The following is a 17,525-nucleotide window of genomic DNA, read 5'->3' on the forward strand; positions in this document are numbered from 1 at the left end:
TCTTGTTGATGCGGGGCCTGTGGGTGGCCCCAGCTGGTCAGCTGGCCCCTCGGGCTCGTCCCTCTCTCTGGGCCTCCCACCCTCTATTTAGCAGCAACGCTAAATAGCAGGATCAGGTGTCTGCCATGCCATGCGTCCTGGGAGAGGGGACTGTTGGGGCATGAAGATAGTCTCCAGGCTGCAGTGCCCAGTGGCCTGGCTCCTGACCCTTGCCGTCAGGTGCCTGTCGGGGGTGAGGGTGCTGCGTCCCCCAGGGGCACGTGGATCCTGGGAGAATCAAAACAGGCTGCCTCTGACACGTGCTGCCTGGACTCCTTGGTGGGCTCTCCAAGGCCCCTGTGGGCAGCCCCCCTCCCATGCCTTCTGCAGCTTCATTCTCTCTGTGCCCCATTCCCACTCCACCTGTCTGCACGTGGCTGTGTTGGGCCCGCCAGGATCGGCGGTGGTCTGTCCCTTCACCCTTCGGGCAGGTTTTGTAGAGCGGCTGGTGAGAGGTTAGAGTAGGTGCTGTGTGGGTGGTCTGCTGAGGGTCTGTCTCCCCGTCCCCACTCCCCTGAAACTGCTGGGAGGCTTAGCCCCCTCGGGGCCCCAGGTTCTCAATTGCAAGTCAAGAACCATAAGGAGCACCTTCCTCATGGGGTTGGGATAAGGCTTAAATGAGAAGGTCTAGGGCAGTTTGGGGCTTCCCTGGTGGCTCAGATGGTAAAGAATCCACCTGCAATGCAGGAGACCCGGGTTCAGTCCCTGGGTCGGGAAGATCCCCTGGAGAATGGCATGGCAGCCCACTCCAGTATTCTTGTCTGGAGAATCCCATGGACAGAGGAGCCTGGAAGGCTAGAGCCCATGGGGTCACAAAGAGTCGGCACTGTTTACAACAGCCAGGACATGGAAGCAACCTAGATGTCCATCGGCAGATGAATGGATAAGAAAGCTGTGGTACATATACACCATGGAATATTACTCAGCTATTAAAAAGAATGCATTTGAATCAGCTCTAATGAGGTGGATGAAACTGGAGCCTATTATACAGAATGAAGTAAGTCAGAAAGAAAAGCACCAATATAGTATATTAACGCATATATATGGAATTTAGAAAGATGGTAACGATGACCCTATATGCGAGACAGCAAAAGAGACACAGAAATAAAGAACAGACTTCTGGACTCTGTGGGAGACGGCGAGGGTGGGATGATTTGAGAGAAGCATTGAAACATGTATATTATCATATGTGGAATAGATCACCAGTCCAGGTTCGATGCCTGAGGCAGGGGGCTCAGGACCGGTGCACTGGGATGACCCTGAGAGATGGGATGGAGAGGGAGGTGGGAGGGAGGGTCAGGATGGGGAACACATGTAAACCCATGGCTGATTCATGTAAATTTATGGCAAAAACCAATACAGTATTGTAAGGTAATTAGGCTGCAATTAAAATAAATAAATTAATTTAAAAAAACCTAAAACTAAAAAACAAAGAGTAGGACACGACTGAGCAACTAACACACACTCAGGGTGGGTCTGTGTGAAGCTCAGTGACTGTAACTATTTCTATTTTTGTTCTCGAGGCACAAACTAAATGCTATGAGCCCCATCAGGAGCCAGAAGCTGCTGGGAGGTAGAACTGCTACATCTGAGCCCTGGGGAGACACAGTCTCGGGGGGCAGGGAGCAGAGGTCAGGAATTGCAGTAGGGAGAGTGAAGGGAGAGGAGTCAGGAAGAGTGGGAGAGGGGAGTAGGCCGGGAAGAAGGAGGGGAAGGGGTTAGCATGGGGGTCAGGACCATCCGACAAAGGAGGAACAGACTGCCTTGAGTCTCTGCAGAGTTTCTAGGTGCACAGGTGGGTGTGGGGTATCCCAGGCCAAGGGTGAGGCGTGAGCCAAGGCCTGTGGCCTTGAAGCCGGTGGCCAGCTGGGCAACCACAGGAGCTGGGCCTGGCCAGAGGGCAGGGTGTGGGGAAGGGCAGACGTGGGCTGGAAGAGAAGGCAGGCGCTGGGCCAGCAGAGCTAGGCAGGCCACGCTTGAGGGCTTGGACTGTGGGGGAGACGATGGAGGGATGGTTTGGTTTCCTTTGGGGCTGCCAAGATGGGCCTTTATTCCTCCTCTGTATCGGTCCAAGGCCAGCATTTCAGGGGATGGGTAGCTTGCTTCTCAGTCAGCGACCCAGGTTCCCAGGTTGCACTGACATCCCTTAAAGTCTGGCATCACCTGCAGGTCTGGGGTGGGGCTGTCACAGGTTCCAGGATTCTGGAGTCTAGGAAGACTGAGATCAAGGTGATGGCAGACCCAGTGTCTGGTGAGGGTCCACTTCCTGGCTTGTGGGTGGCTGGCTGTCTTCTCACATGGCAAGGAGCAACTGGGGAAGTTTCTCTCCTTTCTACAGCCTAGAGCAAGGTATATGGTGGTGGTGGGGGGTGTTGGGAGGAGCAAGGGGGGAGAGATGGAGGCAGTGAGGGAGGAAGAGAGACAGAGAAAGAGGGTCTTGGTTGGGAAATACTTGAATGAAAGTTTGGGGTGGGTGCAACTCCCATTTCATTCTGGGCCTTCAGAGCTGGGGAGCAACTCCACACAGCAGAGAGAGAAGGTCATGGACCCAGGAAGGATACAGCTGAGGAGGGCATTGTAGAGGACCAGCCCTGCATATGGAGGCAGAGGTGGGTGGGGGACGACCTGCCTGCATTTCCCAGGAAGGACAGTCAGGCTCCGACTGGTGAATGGTGGGCACTGTAGACAGTGAGCCTACTGGGGAGGGCAGGGGGCGTCCAATCTGGGTGGAGGTAGCCAACCTGGAGCAGGGGCCTTGGAGGGCAGGAGAACAGAGGTCCTGAAATTGGTAGAAGTCTTGGGAAAAGCTTTGGACGCAAAGGGCCAGAGACCCCGGTGAGCTTGGAGCCAGTTGGAGCCATGCTTTGATGGGGGAAGGGCCCTGTGGACATCTGGCCATGTCTGCTTGGCCTGCATGTGGGGCCTCTTCCTGGAGGCCCGGGGGCCTGTATATAGCATCTGTGACTCTGCCCCATCCTGGGCAGATGCTGGGAAAGAACTCTCTAAATCTCATCAAGGGGACAGAGCCCAGGGCGGGTTAAGAAGCCCTGGTCTCCTGTCCACACTGTACTGACTGCTCCTTTGCTCTCAGATCCCTGCTCTGCCCTTCAGTGCCTGGCAGGCTGACCAGGGCATCACCCAAGACCCCCTGCCCTCTGGCTTTTGACAGGGTCCAGCCAATGGGAAGCCAGGTGGGCGGGACAGGGGAGTGAAGTGAAGTGAAAGTTGCTCAGTCGTATCCAACTCTTTGCGACCCCATGGACTATAGAGTCCATGGAACTCTCCAGGTCAGAATACTGGAGTGGGTAGCCTTTCCCTTCTCCAGGGGATCTTCCCAACCCAGAGATCAAACCCAGTTCTCCCTCATTGCAGGCGGGACAGGGGAGAGGTCCGGTGTTTATTTGTCCAGCTCCTCCTCTGCTTTGGGCCCGAGTTCGGCTGTGGCTCTTTGGGAGGCTTCTCACCAGGCTCCAGGTCATCATTTCCTCCCGGGGACGGTGCCAGCTTCCCACTGTTCCTGAATTCCGGGTGCCTCAGTCTGTCCTGGTACCCTTGACCCTGCCCACCTCTCTGTCCCTTCATCAGCTCCTCTTCATTCAACCTTTGGCATATGCCTGATGTATCTTATAGATAAAATACAGCATATCTAGTTAAACTTGACTTTCAGACATACAATAAATACTCCTTTAGTCAAAGTGCAGTGGTTGTTTTAGTTGCCAAATCATGTCTAATTCTTTGTGACTGCATGGACTGTAGCCCACCAGTCCCGTGTAATCCTCTGTCCATGGGATTTTCCAGGCAAGCAGATTGGAGTGGGTTGCCATTCCCTTCTCCAGGGGATCTTCCTGACCCAGGGATTGGACCCAGGTCTCCTGCATTGGCAGTCGGATTCTTACCACTGAGCCATCAGGGAAACCCAGTCCACGTATAGCAGTCCCAATTATTTCATAAGATACACTACACAATTCCCTGCTGTTTATCTGAAATTCAAATTTAACTAGGTGCACTGTATTTTTCTTTCTAAATCTGGTGATCCCACTTACAGGGCCCCTAATTGGCGGACTAACGTGTCCCTCAGATCACAGGCATTTCCAGTCACCCCTGACTAGAAGAATAGGTTGGATTTGAAGCACTTACACTCTGCCTGCATAGACGGAGCTATCAGTTCAGTTCAGTCGCTCAGTTACGTCCAACTCTTTGTGACTCCATGAATCGCAGCCGCCAGGCCTCCCTGTCCATCACCAACTCCCAGAGTTTACCCAAACCCATGTCCATTGAGATGCTGATGCCATCCAACCGTCTCATCCTCTGTCGTCCCCTTCTCCTCCTGCCCTCAATCTTTCCCAGCATCAGGGTCTTTTCAAATGAGTCAGCTCTTCGCATCAGGTGGCCAAAGTATTGGAGTTTCAGCTTCAACATCAGTCCCTCCAATGAACACCCAGGACTAATCTCCTTCAGGATGGACTGGTTGGATCTCCTTGCAGTCCAAGGGACTCTCAAGAGTCTTCTCCAACACCACAGTTCAAAAGCATCAATTCTTCAGCGCTCAGCCTTCTTTATAGTCCAACTCTCACATCCATACATGACTACTGGAAAAACCATAGCCTTGACTAGACGGACCTTTGTTGGCAAAGTAATGTCTCTGCTTTTTAATATGCTGTCTAGGTTGGTCATAACTTTCCTTTCAAGGAGCAAATGTCTTTTAATTTCATGGCTGCAATCACCATCTGCAGTGATTTTGGAGCCCAGAAAAATAAAGTCAGCCACTGTGTCCATGGTTTCCCCATCTATTTGCCATGAAGTGATGGGACCAGATGCCATGATCTTCATTTTCTGAATGTTGAGCTTTAAGCCAACTTTTTTACTCTCCTCTTTCATTTTCATCAAGAGGCTCTTTAGTTCTTCTTTACTTTCTGCCATAAGGTTGGAGCTATGGGGGGCTTCTTTCTCGTATTGCGGCGGCATCAAGTTTCCCTAAGGGCAAGAACACAGTCTAAAGATGAGGGGACTGACCCCGACATCTCCCCAGTTGCATGGCATCAACCCCTAAAATGCCCCCAAGACCATGCACAGAGGCCCTCCTGGTCCTGTTTCCATGAGCAGGCCCTGGCTGTCAGTAGTGACATGGCCAAATTCTCAGCCTCAGCTCTGAGCTCACAGCAGAACCCTGAGGGGGCTGGCATCTAGGACAGGACGCTTGGAGAGAGAGGGCAGGGTGTCAGATGGGTGTGAAGTTTCTCAGACTCGCTCCCCTGCCACCAGCTGGAGAAGATGCTCTGCGTTTCTGGGACTCCCGTGATGAGATCAGACCTACCTGGCAATGATCTTCCATTCTCAGCCCAGGATGCGGAGCCGTCATTAGACCTGTGCAGGTGACGTAATCAGAAGTGTGACGGCTCACTGTATTCACAGTCCTGGGGATGGGGAAACCGTGGGACCAGGTTAGAACTTGATTCTCCCTGAGCCCCTTCTTCCTACTTTCAGAAATCCACCCTCCTTCCTCCTTGCTCCTCCAGCTTGGTCTCCTTTGCCCCATTCATCTACCACTGCCAGCATTTTTAGGGACATTGGGACACCCCCAAGCACCCAGAGAGCCAGCAGAAGTCATCTCAGGGGGACTCAGCCCTCACATGGGGCAGCTCATGGCACAGGGTCTGGGGGCCTCGCCTCCGAGCTGAATGATGGCATGACCGCCCAGGGTCAGGTAATCCCTGGAGAGTTTGGGAAGTGTGAGACTCCCCCTGGTCCACTGTGAGGGGGTGGCTCTGACAGCTGGGAGCAGGTGGGGTGGGCGACCCAGAAAGAACAGGCCCTTTTTCCAGCTTGGCTGCAGAGCATTCAAGAGAGGGCCTGGCCTTAACCGGAAACGGCTGTGGACCTGAAAGTGGCACAAATTCTGGCTCTGGGAGTGGACCCACACCAGGCAGAGTAAGAGTAATAACAGTCTCTTTCTGTGGGGGGGGGGGGTCGTGTGAAAGTTGCTCAGTTGTGTGTGACTTCTTGCGACCCCATGGACCATACAGTCCATGAAATTCTCCAGGCCAGAATACTGGAATGGGCAGCCTTTCCCTTCTCCAGGGGATCTTCCCAACCCAGAGATTGAACCCAGGTCTCCCGCATTGTAGGTGGATTCTTTGCCAGCTGAGCTACAAAGGAAGCCCAAGTATATGTGTAAATCAGCTAGTTTAATCCCCACAACTACACTTCAGGTAGGTATACGTTAACCCCATTTCACAGAGGAAGAAACTGAGGCTCAGCGAGGTCAGGCAATGTGCCAAGACGGGACAGCTCATGACTGGAGAGGAGCCACTGAGGAACGTCACATCTGCCTTCAGTGCCGTGCTGAAATGTGACATCAGTCTGCTCCAACAGTCACAGCGTGGTTATGAAAACACAAGACTTCCTATGAGGAACTAGGACTTAACAAGAGACACTATGAGGAGACATAATTGGACTCAGTGTAAGGAAGGGAAGATGTTCTGGCAGTCAGAGTGGCCCAGAGGTGGACAAGGTGACTTTGGGAGGGACGGAGTCCCTGCGATTGGATATATGCAACTGAAGAAGCTGGTCACATTTTCTGAGACCCTGGTAATAACAGACACTGTACTCTGGGTTCTCACAGCTCCATCACACAGACACTGCTGTCCCCAATTTACAGATGAGGAAACTGAGGTCCAGAGAGATTAAGTGACGATGGTTATGCACGTGACTGGTGGGGGAGCCGTGACTTAAAACCAAAGATGTGTGTCTCCAAAGCTGTGCTTGTACCCTTACATCTATTGAGCACCTACTATGTGTCTGGTACTATTCTTCTCTGTGTATGTGCTCAGTCACTAAGTCCAGCTCTTTGGGACCCCATGGGGTGTAGCCCTCCAGCCTTCTCTGTCCATGGGAGTCTCCAGGCAAGAATGCTGTGGTGGGTTACCATTCCCTTCTCCAGGGGATCTTCCTGACCCAGAAATTGAACCCGAGTCTCCTACTTTAGCAAGCAGATTCTTTACCACTGAGCCACCTGAAAGATATACTATTCTTTTAGACACTAAGATTCCAGACGGACCATTCTTTGTCCTGGTGGACATCAGATTGCAGTGAGGAGAGAGACAACCGAGAGTAACAAGACCAAAATAGAACTGAACAAGAATGTTGTTGTTCAATCGCTAAGTCATGTCTGACTCTTTGTGACCCCATAGACGGCAGCATGCCAGGCTTCTCTGTCCTTCACTATCTCCCAGAGCTTGCTCAAACCATTGAGTCAGTGATGCCATGCAATCATCTCATCCTCTGTCGCCCCCTTCTCCTCCTGCCTTCAATCTTTCCCAGAATCAGGGTCTTTTCCAAAGTGTTGGCTCCTCACATCAGATGGCCAAAGTATTGGAGCTTCAGCTTCAGTATCAGTCCTTACAATGAATATCTAAAGTTGATTTCCTTTAGGATTGACTGGTTTGATCTCCTCACTGTCCAAAGGACTCTTAAGAGTCTTCTCCAGCACCACAATTTGAAAGCATCAATTTTTTGGTGCTCAGCCTTCTTTATGGTCCAACTCTTACATGATTACGGAAAAAACCATAGCTTTGACAATATAGATCTTTGTTGGCAAGGTGATGTCTCTGCTTTTTAATATGCTATCTAGATTTGTCATAGCTTTTCTTCCAAGGAGCAAGTATTTTTTAATTTCATGGCTGCAGTCACCTTCTGCAGTGATTTTGGAGCCCAAGAAAATAAAATCTGCCACTGCTTCATTTTTTCTCCAATTTCCCCATTTTCCATTTTTTTCCCAGAACAAGAATGCAGTGAGACCAAAGGTGAGCTGAAGTCAAGAGGGTTTGAGATGGTCAGGGGAGGCCACTCTGAGAGGTGCATCTGAACTGAGATCAAAAAGGCAAGAGGGAGAAAGTATTGATATTATGAAGAGCTGAGAAAACAGTGCTCTTGGCAGAGGAAACCACAGGTACAAAGGCCCTGGGGTGAGCCAGGGGAAGACCAATGAGGGGAAAATGGCCGAGATAGGGGACCAGATCATTGGGGACCTGGTCCTCCAGGGTTTAAATTTCTTTTGTAATTATTGGAAGGTTTGTAAGCAGCGGTGTGCTGCAGACAACTCATGCCCACTCCTGACAATCATCTGTTAAATCTTCAGGATTTTTTGCCTGTTGTTAAACTATTAGTAGCTTGAAATCAGCCACAGTGGGAGTATTTACACCATGGAAATTGGCAAGCACCACAGGTCATGGCTTTGCACCCTGGGAAGCAGGTGGTTAAGCAGTTATCTGCATTGCACTGGTTTTAGACAGGGAAGTGGGCAGAGGGGATTTGCTCTTGAAGGAACCCTCTCTGGCGGCAGGGAGGAGACTGGCCTGCAGGAGACGGAGAAGTAGGATGCCCGCAGGGAGAGTCACTGCATTGGCCCATGTCGGAGAGATGGGGGTTTGGACCAGTGTGGGCCAGTGGATGGATCTGAGTGGTTCTGAAGGCAGATCCAGTGGGCCTCGTTAAGATGACCCCATTACTGAAGCTCAGAGCAAAGAGGTGACCTGCCAATGTTACAAGGCTGGAGTGTGGAGGAGCTGTGATTGAGCCCAGGCCTTTCTGTTCCCTATACCTCAGTGTTTCCCCAGATTGCCCTGAAGACTCTTCCTGGGGAAGGTTGTGTTCTAGGACAAAGAGGAAATAATTAACGGGTGACCCTCAGCCCTAGTGGGCTTCCCTGGTGGCTCAGTGGTAAGGAATGTGCCTGCCAAGCAGGAGACGTGGGTTCAATCCTCGGGTAGGAAAGATCCCCTGGAGAAAGAAAAGGGCAACCCATTCCAGTATTCTTGCCTGGGAAATCCCACTGACGGGGAAGCCTGGAGAGCTACAGTCCATGGGGTTGCAAAGAGCCGGACACAGTTTAGTGACTAAACAACTCAGCCCTCGCTTCTTGTGGTTGGAGCAGGCCCTTCCCACACCTCTTCTCGAGGGCAGTTCCTCTGAGCTGCTGTGGGGGGTGTGGGGCGTGGAGGGAGCCAAGATGTCATGGCAGAGACATTGAAAGGCCCAGCCCCCTTGATGGGCCCTGGGGCCCCAGCCAGTGCCCTGTCCTCTGTCCCAGGAGGGCCCGGAGGCCTCGGAAGGGCTGCCCCAGCTCTGGTACCCGAGACCTTCCTGGGGGGGCAGGGCGGGTTGGGGGGACGCAGAGCAAGGATGAGGGCTGGAGCTGGGACCTCAGAGGACTGGGGTGGGAGGGAGGGTTAGGGACATACCTGAGAGTCTATCTCGGTGGGGGTGGGGAGTCTAAGCAGTGCAGGGTCTTAGCAAGATTCTGGCAGAACCGCTATGTTTGTCTGCCTCACGCTCGCTACGCCTTCACCCACATCCCGCAACTCCCCCATCCACCCGTCACCCCTCCTCACCCCCCACCAGCTACATAGACTCCCCACCCCTTCCCTGGAGCCACCCTTGGCACCAGCCCCAGCAACAGGGCTTAGCTGCTTCAGGCCCTCCCTCTGTGAAAACTCACTCTCAGACAAGCATCCTGTGCCAGGTGGGCACTGCCACTGTGATCTGGAGGGAGCGAGAAGGGAAACTCAGGCTGGTAGAACTCCTACCAGGTGTCAGGCAGAGCTGCTTGCTTTTCTCAAAGAGTTAGAGGAAGGTTTCCCCTCATCCTCTGTCCCCAAAATATTAATCAGATCCTAAAATCTTATTCCTATCCTTCTAGAGTTTCCTCTTTGTACACACACACATGCACTATTTTTACCAAAATGAGATGCTGTTACATGTTCTATGTGGATTATTTCATTTAATCCTGGGTTGTTATTAACTCTAGTTTGCATTTCTGGAAAATGAGACTCAGAGAGGTTGTGTACTTTTCCTAAGGTCACACAGTTGGTCGAACTGCCTGGCTCCACAGCCTCACTCTCTGCGTTCTGGGCATCATCATCACCTCTGGATGCAGAAGGCCAGCTTTGTCCCTGTTGGGGGGCGTTTGGGGGCTGCAGAGCAGGCAGGGCTGGAATTCTGCGCAGAGGCCTGATCTGCCATTCCCTTCTGCTGTGCTGTGAGACTCAAGCCCTGGGGTCAAATTCCAGCCTCACTGTCCTTGTTAAAGCTTTTCAAAAGGGGATTCTATTGCCATTTAATTGTGGCTCTGCCCTTGAAGTGGGCTCCCAGCTGTCTATAATGGACAGCTTGACCTTGAATTTCTCTCTCCGGAAGCCCAAGAGATAGAGGCTTCCCTGGGAGGTCTGGAACCTGGGCTCCTCCGCAGCGGTGGAACCTTGGCACTTCCTGCCTCCCTCACCTTGATCTCCACTTTTCTGAAGTTCCTTTCAGCCCCGAGGTAAGCTCCTGACTCCTACCCTGGTCGCTGTAGGTCACTGGAGAGGGGTGGGGGGAGGTGGGGTGGGGTGTCGGGGGGAGGAGGGTTCAGGGCAGCTTAGTGGTCTGGAAGGAAGTGGGAGTTTAAAAACAGGTTCTGGACCCTCTAGACCGGGGTCCAAATCCCGAGCAGGATCTATGCAGTTGTGCAAGGCCTGCGCTCCCAAGATTCCCAATTGGTTTTACGGCCTGCCGTCGCTGTCTTGAAATTCTTAATTTTCTGAGTAAGGGGCCCAGCTTTTTCCTGTTGCGCCGGGTCCCACAGATTGCACAGCCAGCCCTGCTACCCATTATGAGCCATGTGCCCTTGGCAAGTGACTTCTCCTCATTGATCCTTAGTTTTCTCACCTGTAAAATGGAGCCATGCTTCTACCTTTTGCAAGGATTGTGCTGAGAATTCAAAGAGAGACTCCAGGCCAAGAGCCAGGCAGCAGTAAGTCCACAGCAGGCGTTGTGCCCTGGAAATTGTGGCTGTCTTTCTATAGGGCTCTGTGGGGCCCTGCATAGTCATGTCTGACTCTTTGAGGCCCTTTGGACTGTAGCCCCCAAGGCTCCTCTGTCCATGGAATTTTCCAGGCAAGAATGCTGGGGCAGGTTGCCATTTCCTTCTCCAGGGGAATCTTCTCAACCCAGGTATCGGACCTGTGTCTCCTCTGTCTCCCACATTGCAGGCGAATTCTTTACCCTCTGAGCCATCCAGGAAGCCCCATCTGTATGGCCAGACAGGGAAAAATATCTCTGGAGCCACATGCAGTCTGTCTCCCAGTCTTGTTCACGGGTGGGACATTTCAGGCCAAAAATAAAATCCTCCCTGGGAAGTGAATGGTCCACCACCTGCGCAACCCCCCTGCCTGTGGCTGTATTGGGTCAAGTGGTTTAGGGCCCTGTGTTGCTGGGAGATGAGGTTACAGAGTAGCGTGAGCCTGGGAAGAGATGGGGGTCTGGTGAGGCTGTTCCAGCAGCTGCTTTAGCAGAAGGCGGGTCAGTCATGTGCCCTTAATAAATGAAGGCTTGACGCCCGGGGATGGGGGCGCTGATGGAGCCTCCCCCAGGGCCACCTCCCTCAGTCTATATCCTTGGAGGACCCCATGTCCCAGCAAAACTCAACCTTCCAGACGCTTCTAGAATCCCAACTTCATAGCTCAGCAATTTCCCAATGGTGAGACCTTGGGCAACTTACCTAACCTTTCTGGGCCTCAGTTTCCCCATCTGCAAAATAGCAATTAAATGAGCTCCCACTTGGGAAGTGCTTACAAGTGTGCTGAAAGCATTAGACATTGCCACGGCTGGCCTGCCCACCTCCCTTCCACTCTGAGCCCATTAGCAGGCTCTGAAATGGCAGTCTGGCCGTGTCTCTCCTTTAGCTGCTTATCACCTTCAGGATAAAGCCCAAACTCCTTATTCCATCTTCTCTGAGCCTCCGTGCAGTGAGCCCTGCCCAGGGTCCATTTCCCCTTCTAGAGTCAACAGCCTCAGGATTTGCCCTGGGAAACCTTCAGCCCCCACGGCAGAGCCCATGATGTGCCTGTCAGTCAAGCCAAGGGGCGGGCACATGACCCAGGCTCAGCCAATTGGGCACATTCTCTAAGGACTTGGCCTCTTAAGGATGGAGAAGCTTATGGAAAGAGGTTGGAAGGATTCACTTGGGAGGTTATACCCTGAGTTCCTGCTGTCTGGATCTCCAGGGCTGCCCTGGGACCTGGTCCTCTCTGAACCTGGCTCTTCAGCCTTTCTTCTGATTCTGTGCAATCCCTCACAGCCTCTCACGGATGTGTTCTTTGTCCAGAGTGGCCCTGCCAGTTTCTGTTGCAGGCATCCCAAGGTCCTGGTGGAAATGCTCTGGATCCTGCTGGCAACTTCCCCAGACATATCCTGGCTTTGACCTTCACCTTCAGCTTTTAAGGATCCACCTACTGTCCTCACAGGGCTTCCCTTGTAGCTCAGTTGGTAAAGAATCTGCCTGCACTGCAGGCGACCTGGGTTTGATTCCTGGGTTGGGAAGATCCCCCGGAGAAGGAAATGGCAACCCACTCCAGTATTTTTGCCTGGAGAATCCCATGGACAGAGGAGCCTGGCAGGCTACAGTCCATGGGGTCGTAAGAGTCAGACGTGACTTAGCCACTAAACCTACTGTTCTCACGATCCATGTCTGCTACTGTGTGTCTCTGAACATTTGTCTCTGCCAGTCCTCCTGCAGGAAGGCCCTTTCCACCTTACTTCTCCTCACTCATTCTTTTTAAAACTGAAGTATGGTTGATCTATAATGCTGTGTTTGTTCCAGGGATACAGGAAAGTGACTCAGTTATCCATATGTACCTATCTATTCTAGTTCAGATTCCCTTCCAGTAGAGGTTATTACAAGAACTGAGTCGAGTTCCCCGTGCTAGACAGTAGGGCCTTGTTTAAGAGTGGGACACGACTGAGCGACTTCACTTTCACTTTTCACTTTCATGCATTGGAGAAGGAAATGGCAACCCACTCCAGTGTTCTTGCCTGGAGAATCCCAGGGACGGGAGAGCCTGGTGGGCTGCCGTCTATGGGGTCGCACAGAGTTGGACACAACTGAAGCGACTTAGCAGCAGCAGCACCAGTATATATTTGTTAATCCCAAACTCCTAACTTATCTCTCCTCTTCCTTTTCCCTTTGGTAATCCTAAGTCTGTTTTCTAATTCTGAAAGTCTGTTTCTGTTTGGTAAATAGTCATGTGTATTTTTTTTTTAATTCCACATGTAAGTGATGTCTGCCATTTGTCTTTCTCTGACTTACTCTACTTGTTACAATCACCTCTAGGTCCATCCTCATTCATTCTTATCTTCAAGAACCACCTCATACATGCATGTTAAGTTGCTTCAGTCATGTCCAACTATTTGTGATCTTGCGACCCCATGTAGCTCGCCAGGCTCCTCTGTCCATGGGATTCTCCAGGCAAGAATACTGTAGTGGGTTGCTTTGCCCTCCTCCAGGGGATCTTCCCAACCCAGGGATCCAACCCACATGTCTTATGTCTCCTGCATTGGCAGGTGGGTTCTTTACCACTACTACCAACTGGGAAGCTTAAGAACCATCTCAGACATTGTCAAAACTGGGGGGACTTCCTCCGCCCCTCCTCCACACACAAACCCCACCCCCAGGCCTGGCTCTGACCCTCTGGGCAGCCCCGGGGCTTCTCTCCCTTAGCACCAGCAACCCTTCATCTGAGCCCAAGGCCAGATCCAGGTCCACCTTTGTTTCTTGGTTGGTCTCAACAAATGCTTTCTGGGCTCCAGAACCATGGAGGTCAGATAGCGCCCTTGGGATCTGCTCAGGGACTCTGCCAGCTAAGACCGAATCCATTGCCTGCGGATGAAGAGTCATGAGGGGAATGCTGAAGAGTGCAAGCTGGGGAACTGTCCCAGAATAACAACTCAGCTCCTCTGGGTTGGCTGTTGCCCCATCCTCAACCTTTGGTCCAGAGCCTGCCCCAGCCTTAGTCATAGCCCCAGCCCCTGCCCAGCTCCAGCCACAGACCCGACCTCACACCCTGCCCTCAAGCCCAGGCCTGTCTCTGCACTTGCAGAGCCCCTGCCCTACCTTGGCCTTCACTGCAGCCCCTCCTGACGCTCTCCCCGGTGAGACCCTCCCAGGCTGCCCTCTGCAGAGCCCCCACTCTGATTGAATGGGGCCTCCAGTGGGGAAGGCCAGGCCAGATAACTGGGCAGTGAATGCAACAGGTGTATCAGAGGCAGGCACCATGCCCAGGTCCCCGCCGGTGACAGAGGCCCTGCACCAGGTAACAGGGCTGAGCATTAGGCAGGGGCAGGGCCAGGACCAGGTTTAGGTCCAGAAGTTTCCTTCTGTTCCCCCACCTCCCCTGCCCGAGGCCAGGCTTCATCCTTAGCCTTGGGGGTGGGTGGTGGCAAGGGGGTGGAGGAGAGAGGGGCTGAACCCTCCATGGTTGCTAACTATCCCACCTAGGGAAGTACCCAAGCTATAGCTACCCAGAATCAGGTTAAAGGAGGCGAAAAGGGAGTGCCAGGACAAGCCAGTAGGATTTGGGAAACTTGCAAGGTAGGGTATCAAGAAAGATCAGCCTTGAAAGAAGGGTAAAAATAGCCCAAGTCCACCATCCCCCCTACCCTGAGGTCACCAATGCCTCTCCAGCCCTTCCCCTGAACTGAACCAGGGAGAAAAAGGCCCCCAGGAACTCAGGGAATCAGGCCCTCCACTCCACCCCCAGGTGAATCCTGCAATAGACAATGTCATGAGAACGGAGGCCAGCATTGTGACGTCATAGGTTGGCGATGGCTTTGTGCTCCCGGAGCTGTCCAGTGAGTCAGCCAGGCCCCTTCCTCCTCCCTGTGCTCATGGACCCCTGTCTGACGCTGGGGGCTGGAAAAGTTGACCAAGTAGCCCCTCCCCTTCTCACCCTGCTCCTCCCATGTGATGGCCTGGCCCAGCAGGTGGCCAATGAATGGCGTGCTTAGGGAGATTGTCCTCTTTTAGCCGTTTAGGTGAGCAGCCCAGGAACTCTTTGCAAGGCTGTGTTGAAACTGCCTGTTAATTAGGCCACCTTCCCAGCTTGACCGTGAGCTTATTCCAAGTGTCTACCTCGGTCTAGCTCTATGGACGCTCAGAGTATATGATGTCAGTTAAATGCATAAATGATTGGCAGGATGGGTGGGGAGAGACAGATGACAAAGGAGCCTCCTCCCTCTGTGGGCTACTCTCTGCCCCCTTGGACTCTTTCCTAAATGCTCTTGGAAGCCAGCACCTGTTGCAAGTCCCAGGCATCTCGGCGCCCATGGGTCTTGACAGTCCCCGTTATGGTGTGACAATGTCAATGATGCCACTGCAGAATGGCACCTTTGGTTCCTCCAGAGCTGGAGGCACTGCTCAAAGGCCCCAGACTTTGAATTTAATGAAACTGGAGTACAGATCAGCCCTGCTGTACATCCTCAAGCTGGTCACAGGGGTCGCCTCTGAACCTCGGTTTCCTTTTCTAGGAAGCGAGACTGGAACCTGACTTCTGAGGACCGTCAGGAGGACTGGAAGAGAAAGCTGCTGCCTTGACTGTTGTCGTGGACACCCACCTCCTTCCTGCCTGGCCCACGCGGCCCCCATCGTCCAGAGTCGCCCGAGGTGGTGTGGCGGCGATGCTGGCGGCCAGGGATGCAGGCCAGGAGGCTGGCCCGAGCGATCCCGGCAACAAGGACAGGGGCCTGCAGGTGCTGTTCCAGGAACTCTGCCAACTCCAGGCCAAGTACGAGTTGTCCCAAGCCCTGCTGTGCCCCGGGCCCTGGCCCCAGGGCCACCTGCAGTGGCCTAAGCGGCTGGGACTGAGCAAAAATGCCTGAGGAGGCAATGGAAAAATTCCTCAGGGCCAGGAAATGGCCAGGGGGTGGGGGATGCCTGGAGTAAGTCAGGAGGGGTAGCTGAATTGTGAGTAGAGAGAGGTGGGGGCGCCTAACTCTCCCTCTTTGACTTCAGGCTTTGGCTGGCCCCAAGCCCCGCACAAGCTCAGTCTCCCAGCGTGAAGGCAGGGCTGTGGGTGGCCATCCCCATGCACCTGTCAACTCAGCCCTTCCAAAATCAACGTGCGAGGCTGCTGCCCTGGCTCCAAGCAGACGCCCTGGGTCCTTGCCCAGAGAGCCCCTTCCCTATCAGGCTGCCCACGAAAGCCTGAATTGGGTGCAAAAGGATGCATCTGTGTGCAATTTTTTGGAGAGAAGGTCCAACCCATCCATCATATTCTCACAGGGTTTCCAACCCCAATAATGTTTAGCACTGTGGCTTACCCCACGTGGTATTTGCAGCGGGAAAGACCGTTCTTTCTTGCATTTTTCAGGATGGTGTGGATGAGAAAATAGGGTCTGAGATGCAGAGTGGCTTGCCCTGGGGCACTCAGCGGTCACTCAGAGATACCTAACCATGGCCCTGTCTCCCTCTGCCCTCTGCCCTTGACTGCTGACCTTGAATGGGCCCAGAGCAGGAGACTCATCTTGCTTGGTGATGCCCTTGACTGTCAAGCGTGGCTGGGCAGTCCATGTGGCCGTCTCCCCTCTGGGGGCTGCTGGGGCCCCAACTTCAGATGCGCTGGGCGTTCCAGACCTGGTCCCCACCTTCCTGTGAGGAACTAGTTACGCCTGTTACACGTGGCCCACCCAGGCAGAGAGGTGAAGCCCCTGGCCGGACCACTGGCTAGTGGGGGCTCAGGCCATCTGCCACCTGCTCAGCCTGCAGGAGGGGCTCCGTAGACCCCACGCCAGAAAGTTTCATCCTTGCTCTTCCCCCCAGGTCTCCTTTCTTACTGCCTGACCACAGGCATCTATTTGACCTCTCTATGACTCAGTTTACTCAGCAGTAAAATGGGGGTGGAGAGACGCAGTCAGTGGCCCACTGATGGGGACAGTGGCCGGTCCAGCCCAGATCCACACAGCTCCAGAGACGGGCCCTTGCCAGGGGTCACGGCCTGGGGGTCTCCACACCACGTCCTCAAGTCTGGCTCACTCTACAGGCAGAGGAAGCTGAAGAGGGAGGTGGAGAAGCACAAGGTTTTTGAAGACTATCTGATCAAGGTCCTTGAGAAAATCCCCAAGGGTACATATGGAACTTTTGCAGAAGGCCTGTCCTCTCCGCGACCACCTCCCAGCCTGGGACCTGGGCACGTGTGGCCCCACTGAACCTCGAGCTCACCTGCTGCATGGGAACCCACAGGCCCATTTCACTGTGGTCGAGCCAGCTTGGCCGCCAGCCGTGTGACCTGTGTGGCAAGTTCTCAGCGTCTCTGTACAGTGAGGTTTGAGAGTTCTGTGGCCTGGATCACATTTCATCATCACGTACTGGGTTGGCCAAAAAGTTCCCTTGGGTTTTTCTGTACCATCTTATAGGAAACCCCGAATGAACTTTCTGGCCAACCCCAAATCACAGTGCCTGACGTTCAGCTAGCACCCAGGAAATGTCAGCTATTGTTATTATCTCATTTGTCTTTGGTTTTGCTCTTAGGAGCTAAAATTACAGACATCTGAAATGGGTTTCTGTGTCTTGTTTGATCATGGTTTGTGCCAGAATCCACTGTGATCAGTGCTGGGAATTTGGTAGGAAGTGGAAGGGAAGTCATAGTTACATATTTGTATTATTATCATCATATTAT

The 17,525-nt window shown here is 53.1% G+C and overlaps 1 protein-coding gene across 1 annotated transcript in view; it reads left to right on the top strand.

Moving 5' to 3' along the window:
• The window catches only part of CCDC197 (coiled-coil domain containing 197), a 37,664-nt gene that overhangs the window by 9,994 nt on the left and 10,145 nt on the right, over positions 1-17,525 (top strand). Inside the window, exons 2-3 of the mRNA XM_070358215.1 lie at positions 15,379-15,635; positions 16,890-16,972. Coding sequence (XP_070214316.1) covers positions 15,529-15,635; positions 16,890-16,972 — 190 coding nt within the window. The 5' untranslated portion in view covers positions 15,379-15,528. The remainder of the gene's footprint in view (positions 1-15,378; positions 15,636-16,889; positions 16,973-17,525) is intronic.

Source organism: Bos mutus, chromosome 21, assembly GCF_027580195.1.
Source record: "Bos mutus isolate GX-2022 chromosome 21, NWIPB_WYAK_1.1, whole genome shotgun sequence".
In the NCBI taxonomy this organism is placed as follows: domain Eukaryota; kingdom Metazoa; phylum Chordata; class Mammalia; order Artiodactyla; family Bovidae; genus Bos; species Bos mutus.